Source organism: Dunckerocampus dactyliophorus, chromosome 3 (assembly GCF_027744805.1).
Source record: "Dunckerocampus dactyliophorus isolate RoL2022-P2 chromosome 3, RoL_Ddac_1.1, whole genome shotgun sequence".
NCBI lineage: Eukaryota > Metazoa > Chordata > Actinopteri > Syngnathiformes > Syngnathidae > Dunckerocampus > Dunckerocampus dactyliophorus.
The window spans coordinates 24,818,844-24,829,176 of NC_072821.1; the positions used below are offsets into that span (position 1 = coordinate 24,818,844).

At 39.2% G+C, this 10,333-nt stretch overlaps 1 protein-coding gene across 1 annotated transcript in view; it reads right to left on the bottom strand.

Moving 5' to 3' along the window:
• The window catches only part of cd151l (CD151 antigen, like), a 31,341-nt gene extending 21,600 nt beyond the window's left edge, over positions 1-9,741 (bottom strand). The window contains exons 1-2 of the mRNA XM_054771099.1: positions 9,537-9,741; positions 3,564-3,648 (exon numbers count right to left, since the gene is read on the bottom strand). Coding sequence (XP_054627074.1) covers positions 3,564-3,647 — 84 coding nt within the window. The 5' untranslated portion in view covers position 3,648; positions 9,537-9,741. The remainder of the gene's footprint in view (positions 1-3,563; positions 3,649-9,536) is intronic.
• Between the last annotated feature and the right edge of the window lie 592 nt (positions 9,742-10,333).

The following is a 10,333-nucleotide window of genomic DNA, read 5'->3' on the forward strand; positions in this document are numbered from 1 at the left end:
TGGTGGGAAGGAGCCCGAACTTGTGCGAGTCCTGACTGTCGTTTGTGTGTACATGCCAAACGGTAGTGCAGAATACCCAGCTTTCTTGCAGTCCATCAGAGGGGTGTGGGACAGCATGTGCAAGTTGTGAAGCACGTAGCAAAATGATGTGGCCTGCAATGGACAGGCACTGCCATAACTATTTGTAGTTTTACTGTTCTATCACTAGTATTTGAGTGTACGCATGGTAAGCGTCGTGTATAAATGTACTCGTTTTCATACGCACAAGTGTATAAATCCCACACTTTACATGGGAATGTTCTTATGTAACGGATGCCACCCTGTGAGGCTGTGCAAGTGTACAGTGGTAAATCTCACTCCCTCTGCCTTGAGAGCTGCGCTGAACAAGCACTCGCCAGCCCGTGATTTTGGCCATGTGGTCAGCGCTCTCGTCTCCTATTGCGAAGGTCCTGTGTTCGAGCCCCGGTGTAGGGAAGTGTGAAGCAGGGCGGGTTACACTTACACACGCTCTACATCTCTGCAGTGGTTTGCTTCACAAGATATCAGAAAGAGGCAAAAATGTCAATTGCTTTTTTCCTAAGTCAAAGCTGATGTGTGTGACTATCTTGTTTTGCCTGAAACACAAAGATAATAGGTCTGCTTTCAAAATCACTGTACAAAAAGAGTCACAATTGAGAGGCTGAAATCAGGATGTTTACAGTACATTTTTAAATGAAACGATTAATCGATTGACAAAATAGTTGATGATTTATTACATAATCGATTACTCATCGATTCATTGTTGCAGCTCTAATTTTTGGCTCATATTACTAACCCATTTACCAAACCCACAGCAGTAAATGTACATTTATTTCGAAAACAAACAGTCGGATGTTTAAGAAGACATTTAATGATTAAGTGATTTGATTTTCACATCAACGGACATTGGTGGATTTGCCCTTTATTTATTATAGAGATCAATATGAATGGCTCTGCCTACTGTCATCACATCCTTCATAATTTGGATCATCCTTGTTAACTTGCATCATTGGACTCAACGGGCTGCAATTCAAACAAACTGAGCCTCTATTAGTCATTTTGTTTTACACTCAAAATTTAATTGGTCGACTTGTTGTCTCAGTCTCTTTTTAAGATATCACATATCCTCTCATTCATCCATCCATTTTTGATACTGCTTGTTCTCATTAGGGTGGGGGGTGAGATGGCGCCTATCCCAGCTGACTTTGGGCAGTCGAGTGCAATGCATTCTCACAAGAAAGTCAGATGAAATAACAGGAGCATTAGGATACCTGAATTAGGTCTGTGTGCAAAAATAATGGCAGATATGGCACACTTAGCGACACAACTAAAATTATATCCTGCAGACATAATGGGTGTTACAAAATTGCTACTTTTTGGCATCGTTTTGAAGGGGCTTTGTAACCTTATCACCAACAAGCAATGTTAAATCACAACATAAGATTAAAGGTGTCCACCATTGCTACAGAAAATAGGTAAGTTTGCAAAATTATCCTTCTTTTGACAACTCAGTGATAGTTTGAGGCTGTTTGTTGTTATTTTCAGATATATGTGATGAATACTGGTGATTTATGTTTTTTATTACTTTTAACACGACCCTTGGCTGGTTATTTTATTACTATGTTTTAAGTCAATTGATAACTTCTGTGTGCAGGTGCACCTCACAGAAGATGACTCAAATAATGATATAGATATATACTTTATTATTTATTATTAATTTATTTTAAAGCAGAATGTGGTTCAGTCTTGTCAATGATTATCCCATGTGGTCAATTAAATGCGTTCTGTGTCTGTAGTCTGGAAAAATTGAAGCGCAGCAAGAGGTGAATCCGACACCTATCTAATCTAGTGGCCAGCGACCCCAAGTGGTCGCAAGAGGTAGTACCTCAGGGGCTTTTAACAATAAAGATAAAGGGAGATGAAGGTCAGTAAAGGGAAAGCTACTTTATTTGTTACATGTACAATGTTGGGCCGCACGGTGGTCTAGTGGTCTAGTGGCCAACACAGTCACAGTCTGGAGATCGGGAAGACCTGGGTTCGATTCAGACAGACAGAGTATATATATAATATCATATATATAATATATATAGTAGATATAAATATATTGCAAACACACTGAATAAACCAGGGAAACAGTGTTCAATAGTTTCATTGTGAGTTGCCATTTTGTGACATGCAAAAGTGTCACAAAGATGATTGAATAAATGATACTAAATGGTGGAATTTATGTTTTAGCATCTTTGATTTCCGAAGTATAGCACCTCATTGTGTATCAAATGTATTTTCCTACATCCACAATAACAACTTTGATGAAACTCGGACAATATGTGTATGCGGCGCCATCGTAACCAGCATAGTCCACACACAATGTAACTGAAATTGAATCGTGGAAGAATACATGCATCTGAGCTGACCTCTGCCTTCACACACAATGTGAACTTCGGAGTGTTTGCGTGTTATTTCTCCGCTTTTTCGATATAATCCAGACAATAACGAAAGCAACACTGATTCAAAATGAGAAATATGGCGCAATGTCCAGGATACGTGTTACCCTCAGGATTTCAACTGATCTATTTTTTCTAAATCAATACACTTCGGGGAACAGTTTTTTGTTTATTTTTTACATCATGCTGAAGAAGGTGAAGTGTGTCACTTCAGCGCTAACGAACAATGTTTTAAAGAACACAGTGTTGAGTCTCGCATGGAGTTTGACCTGGGATCCACCAGGGTTTGGAGTACGTTTGAGTCAATTTAAGGTAAGTTTAAAGCATTTATAGTGATAGATATAGATGATATAGTGATATGCAGTATATTAAGGTGATAATTTGTTTATTTTAATATGTAAATTGGTTAGAAAATAACTTTCACTTTTGCTTGCTAAGTCACGCTCCTTTCAGGAAACGAATGGATGAAGCGACTTGTGATTGGTTTGTTTAAAGCAACTTTCCACAAAAGATAGCAAGCCTTATTTAGTTTACAACAAAAAAGATGTGACCTGTAGGTTGATGTAGTCACAGTGCATCTTAAAAACACATTAGTTTGGCCGCTGATGCAAGCATTCTCTATTTTTTTCAGATTTAAATTCAGTCGTGCTTCTGATGCATTTCACTAGAAACATTGAAATGTCAAATGTTTCTCTGACAGTTTGACGAATTACAGCTTTTAAAGAACCACTTTCCGTTACAAAAGTATGCAGCTTGCCTTGATTCTTTGAGTTGGAATAATTAAAAATACTTAGTGAAAGGCTTTTTATTAGTATATTAATGAGGTATTTATTAAGTCAGCACATGGAAAACAGGTTGATGGGCTTTTTACAGAAACATTTAACATCTAGCATAAATACTGTGATCAAACTATTCAAACTTAAAGAATACAATGATGGTGAAATGTAGTGTATGAAAACAATGTATGAACCTTATTGCATGAAAACGAAATGAGTCTATAAATGAAATATCTATATTTCGTATTATCAGGACATACTTGAACAGCACGTACAGCAGGTGTTTAAAGACTGACTTACCTACTTAGCATAAACGGAGACTTACCCAAAAGAGAAAGTTGAACATGAACAGTAGATATTTCTGGCAAATTGTTCCACATGTTTGCTTCTTCTCTTCATGTGCACCCATGCTGCAAATGACACAATAAGTGAGACTATGCATAAATACACAGACAGTGTACTGTATATATGTATATATATATACATATATACTGTATACACACACACACACACACACAGTTTCTTTGTAAAACGGCACTTTATGAAAGTAAGTGCATTTATTTGTATTCACTTACAGCGTCTTTTATATATACAGTATATAGTATATATAAATATACTGCAAACACATTGAGTAAACCAGGGAAACAGTGTTCAATATTTTCATTGTGTCTGTTGTGTATAAAACACACTCTGATCACTTACAGTGCAGCCTTGCCACATCCAATATCGTGGCGACGCTGACCTACCTGCTCAGCACTCGATGCGCCGTCTACGTATAAGTACACTAGGTCCCCAACTTACGAACATCCGACTTGCAATCATTCGCGGATACGAACACAAGCCGATTGGTCTATATTTTATTTTATTTTGCCTTGTAGTCCCTCCATCAGTATTTATACTGCTACATGCTTGACCAGTAGAGGGCACTGTGACACTGCTAATGGGACCAACAGGTCAAGTAAGACGCTGGGGAGAGAAAGCTAAATTGTAGTTGTATGATACAACCCGGACAGAGCGTGTGACTAAAGTTTATGAAGAGTTAATAGGCCTGCTTAATTCCACACCACCCACAGAACACTACCTCTTTTAGAAGAGTCTAACGACGATGACCATTTGTCCTTTTTCAATAACTCCTCCTCCTTCTCCACCACAACGACGTATGCTCGACCACTCCTCTTCAAAGGTAAATGACATTTATCATTACGTATTATAATATCATTTTTATTATTATTGTTTTTTTCATTAATTATCCTTGTTTAATATTACTACTGCATCCAAACTCATATTTACATACATACGCATATACTGTATATGTATACACGTACATGTAGTATCTACAAGTATTACCTTTTCCCCGACTTAAGAACAATTCGACTTAAGAACGGTCGTCTGGAACCAATTGTGTTCGTAAGTTGGGGACCTAGTGTATATGCTTTTGACAACAGCACTTCCTGTTTCCTAGTGTGCTTTGCTGTACTGTTGTTGTAAATAGCTGCTCAGTTACACGTTTAGGGTTCACATAGCTGTTGATTATTCAGCATTATTCGTTGGTAGTGTCTTGCTGCGTAATTTTTTTTTCTTTAAGACACCATGTATGTATGTATACACATATACTGTATATATATATATATATATATATACACTGCTCAAAAAAATTAAAGGAACACTTCAAAAAAAAAATCAGATCTAAACTGGGGGGGAAATGATCTTGAATATCTTTCCTGATAATAAGTGGGTGATGTATTAGTAACAAAATGATGCCACATAATTTGATAGAAATGAAAATGATCACCCTATAGAGGGGGGAAATCAAAGACACCCCAAAAATGAAAGTGAAAAAATGATGCAGCAGACTGGTCCATTTTGCCAAAATGTCATTATAGCAACTCAAAATGATTCTCAGTAGTTTGTGTGGCCCCCACGTGCTTGTACGCATCCCTGACAACGTCGGGGCATGCTCCTAATGAGACTACGGATGGTGTCCTGGGGGATCTCCTTCCAGATCTGGACCAGGGCATCAATGAGCTCCTGGACAGTCTGAGGAGCAACCTGGAGGCGCCAGATGGACCTAAACATAATGTCCCAGAGGTGTTCTATTGGGTTTAGGTCAGGTGAACGTGGGGGCCAGTCAATGGTATCAATTCCTTCATCCTCCAGGAACTACCTGCATACACTAGCCACATGAGGTCGGGCATTGTCGTGGACCAGGAGGAACCCAGGTCCCACTGCACCAGCGTAGGTTCTGACAATGGGTCCAAGGATTTCATCCCGATACCTAATAGCAGTCAGGGTGCCGTTATCTAACCTGTAGAGGTCTGTGCGTCCTTCCAGGGATATGCCTCCCCAGACCATCACTGACCCACCACCAAACCGGTCATGCTGAATGTTGTTGCAGGCAGCATAACGTTCTCCACGGCATCTCCAGACCCTTTCACGTCTGTCGCATGTGCTCAGGTTGAACTTGCTCTCATCAGGGAAGAGCACAGGGCACCAGTGCTGTAGTTGCCAATTCTGGTTTTCTATGGCAAATGCCAATCGAGCTCTACGGTGCTGGGCAGTGAGCACAGGGCCCACTACAGGACGTCGGGCCCTCAGGCCACCCTCATGGAGCCTGTTTCTGATTGTTTGGTCAGAAACATTCACACCAGTGGCCTGCTGGAGGTCATTTTGTAGGGCTCTGGCAGTGCTCATCCTGTTCCTCCTTGCACAAAGGAGCAGATACCAATCCTGCTGAGGATTGAAGGGCCTTCTACGGCCCTGTCCAGCTCTCCTGGAGTAACTACCTGTCTCCTGGAATCTCCTCCATGCGTCCAGGTACCGCAGTGATGCCCTGGTCCAGATCAATGCGCCCAGGAAGGGAGGAGATCCCCCAGGACACCATCCGTAGTCTCATTAGGAGCATGCCCCGACGTTGTCAGGCATGCGTACAAGCACGTGGGGGCCACACAAACTACTGAGAATCATTTTGAGTTGCTACAATGACATTTTAGCAAAATGGACCAGTGTGCTGCATCATTTTTTTCACTTTCATTTCTGGGGTGTCTTTGATTTCCCCCCTCTATAGGGTGATCATTTTCATTTCTATCAAATTATGTGGCATCATTTTGTTACTAATACATCACCCACTTATTATCAGGAAAGATATTCAAGATCATTTTTCCCCCAGTTTAGATCTGATGTGTTTTCCAAGTGTTCCTTTAATTTTTTGAGCAGTGTATATATATATATATATATATATACACACTGATAAAAAAAAAAAAAAAAAAAAGGGGGAACACTCAATTCACACTCAAAAGTGCTGCGCCATTATTCAAACTGTCCACTTAGGAACACAGATTGACAATCATTTTCACAATCTTTTGAGCAAATGGAATAGACAACAGGTGGTGTGTTTTTCCACTTTAATTTTGAGTGTGAGTCCAAACCCAGACCTCCATGGGTTAACAAATTTGATTTCCATTGATCATTTTTGTGTGGTTTCGTTGCCAGCACATTCAACTATGTAAAGACAAAAATATTTCATAAGAATATTTCATTACTTCATATGTGTTGGATGTGTTCCCTTTATTTTTTTGAGCAGTATAGTACATACATATACATACACACACGTGTCAAATCAATTTTCAGCAGCCCATTCGTGAGTCAGGCACAGCTATTTAGTTAGTTCATGTACATACACAGATCCATGAGTAAGCACTTGCTCCAAGCAGTGAATGGTGGGAACGTGAAATGGATTTGGCACAAAGTAAAGAAGATTTAGCTGAAAGTTACACATTGAGCTAATTCTCAGGGTTACCTGTGAAATTAAATAATGTCTTACAATCTCTATGTGCAGCTCATTCTATTTAATGACAATGGAAAAAAATAGATATTTGGACAAGGACAACATCGAGTATGATTTTGATATTGCAAAATGTATTCATAGGCTACTAATTGCTGAATAACTGAACAACATTTGCTAAAATCTTTTTAACCCCACGCCACCTCCTCTTTGCTCCCTTGTCAGTCAAGCTGAGACTTGCCCTCCTCCGGCCGCCTCTTATTGACTCGCTTTCCCCTCCCTCACCCTACAAATAGTGCTGTCAGTTCAGAGGAGACCACAGTATTGAGTCAATTCATTGACCATCTGCTGGTGGATGGAAGACACTCTTAGCATGGGCCTGGAAATTAAACGCAAACAACATTAACGGGAACCTTTTTTCCTTGTTTAGTGCCGAGTAAGACACAGCTGAGTAAAGGATGGAATATGGTTAAATGCTTAAGGCCGCTAATATCACTGTAGAATAGCAATATTTTCTGAGAAAAGCATACAACTTCTCCAGCTTATGTGGTCTATTGTTAAATATAATATCAGAAATTGAAGAAATATGCTTAACTAATGGCAAATGGCCAAATATAAACGGGTAATCTACAATTGAGATCAAGATTCTCTGGGCCAATTTTTTCAAGCGCACGCACGCACACACTACGTTCAGGAACATGTGCAATTTTTTAAGAAATCACACTGATTTCATTACTATTATTATTATTATGATTAGCATTATTATAAGAGTCCTCACTGTCTTGTTTTTCTTAAAGCACAAGCAAACATCTTTCTGCCGTTCTTCATGGAAGTGTCCCAGAAGGCCAATTGACAAGAAACTTTCTTATAGAAATGATTAGAAAGACTGAAAACAATCCAGTCAAGTGACTTTTTCTGGTGTTATTGGACACTTTCAGAGACTCTAAAAACACGCACACAGTAATCCCTTGTTTATCAGGGTTTCTTCAACCATTTCATGTTCAGACCCGACCGTGATAAATGAATTTCAAAGGATTCTTTATTTATGAACTGAATATTTTCTAGTTAGAACATAAAAACCTGTTTAAAACCTTCTAAATATGTTTTTTTTAACATTATTTGAGCCCTCTAGACATGAACTAACACCCATATTGTTACCTTTACACTCCTATTACCAAATGCAGTATATATAATCAGAGAAAATAAGCCATTTAAGACATAAATAAGACTCACGCTCGTGTATATTGCTGTCAGTGTGCTCTCTTGGGGACAAAAGTGAGTGCCGGGGGGTACAGAGTTCAGAGCCGTGGATTACGGCCGCAACAGTAGCCCACCTTTTTATTGTGGATTTTTATTCCGAATTATTGTGCCTGTTGTGAGATAATTCAAACCTGCAATGCCTGTCCTTCAAGCGATCAAGTCTGGCATGTCTGACTAGTGTAAAATACTATGTCAAAGTCTTTGAATGTGTCTTTTGAATGCCTAATATGTCTGTATGTGCATATTTGTCTTTGTATTTTACTTCATTTAGACATTTTATGCTTGAAAATGCTTAATTTCGACAAAAAATCACAACATTAGATTAAACACTCATAGTATAATTTGACTATATACAGTACAACCACAAAACAGCAAAATTCAAATTGCAAAGGGACGTCTGTACAGCACACACAAAAAGAAGCCACAGATGAAAGTTTGTTTGTATTTCTAAACATATTTGTTTTGGATTTCATGTTTTTTGCTCACTTTTGGTCTCCCACGATGTCCATAAAAGTTCCATGTGCATACGTTTTGGCCAATTATGAAAATTATATGATATCCATCTACATACCCGCTGAAACCATCACCACAAATAGATTGCAGTCCTGAGGGAAAGACTGTAGTTTGCCACTGTGCGGAAGTGCACTGTACAACACTGAGAAGTGCAGCTAATACTGTATTGTGGCGGGTTAAGGTTGTCTTTTTTGAGTGATGTTGTTAGTGTGCTACATTAATAGTCCTTGAGAACACATTTGGAGTTACTGTATAGTCAAGTGGACGGTGAATGAGCTCTGGGTTGCCAGTTGCGGTTGAGGTGATACAATGAGGTCACGTCTGACCCGAGTTGAATTCTTTTTTTTTTGTTTTTTTACAATAAATCGCGGTCTCTACGTCATTTCCTATAACAAGCGTCTCAAATACTTGAAAAACGTGTGAAATGACTGAAGGCATTTTTATCTAGACTAGACTGAGTATAAACGACAACGAATTTGATTTAATATGTTAGTCAGCCAACAGAACGTATCACTACAAGCTAACGCTAATCGAAGGTGACGAAGCTAGCAGGCTATTTAGGAGTAAACGGTTGATTTTTAACAAAGTATACTTTACATTGGGAACACATACACGTGTCCGTAGCGGGTTTTAGACATTACACTTGACTTTAGGAGGCAAAACGACAGCCCTCTCTCGGACGGGCTACGGGACATCGAAGTAGCCCCTGTGAGCTATAGCTGAATAAGTCGTGTTTTCACGTACCTGCTGTGTCGGTGATAAGGTCCTCAGAAAAGAATGTACAAATCTAAAATAAACCTGGTCTGTTTTTTGATGATTTTGGTCCTTTGGTTTCCAAGACTGTCGAGTGAGAAAAATACCCCGCAGTTGCGTGCCACACAAACTCCACCCTGGGACGCCTTCCGGGACACTATACAAGCCGACGCTGTCTTTTCCCTGTCCGCAGGCTACATTCACCACACATTAGACAGCCACTGCACCGATACCAAGGTTAGTATCAGCTTTGGATCGATACTAGTATGAAAGATCAATATTTTCCCGTTGTGTTCATTTTCACAAGTACCTGTGTGTTGTTAATATTGTTACGTTGTGCACTAACTGAGGGAATACTTTACTGGACACAGGAGCAACAGGAGGATGTGGGCAAAATTTGATAGGAATGAGAGTCAATCGTCTGGCTTTATTATTCACCCCGCCTCTCGCCCAAAGTCAGCTGGGATAGGCTCCAGCATACATAGTGAGGATAAGCAGCACAGAAGATGGATGGATGGACTTTATTATTCTCAAACAATTGTGTGTAATAAAAAGAGAATAATTGTATTATTTGCTGATATTGTTACATATTGTCCTATTGTTCATCAATAAGTTGACTGATATTTTTTGTGCTCTTGTGTTTTATTTTGGTTCTAATCGTGATCAGCAAATTGGGAGCAAAATCACAAACTCATTCACTGATCTTGTATAAAGAAAAAAAAAAAGGAAATCAGCTATAAGGACGCAGCATTTAGGTAATATCTAATTGAGACCAAAATTTGTAACCC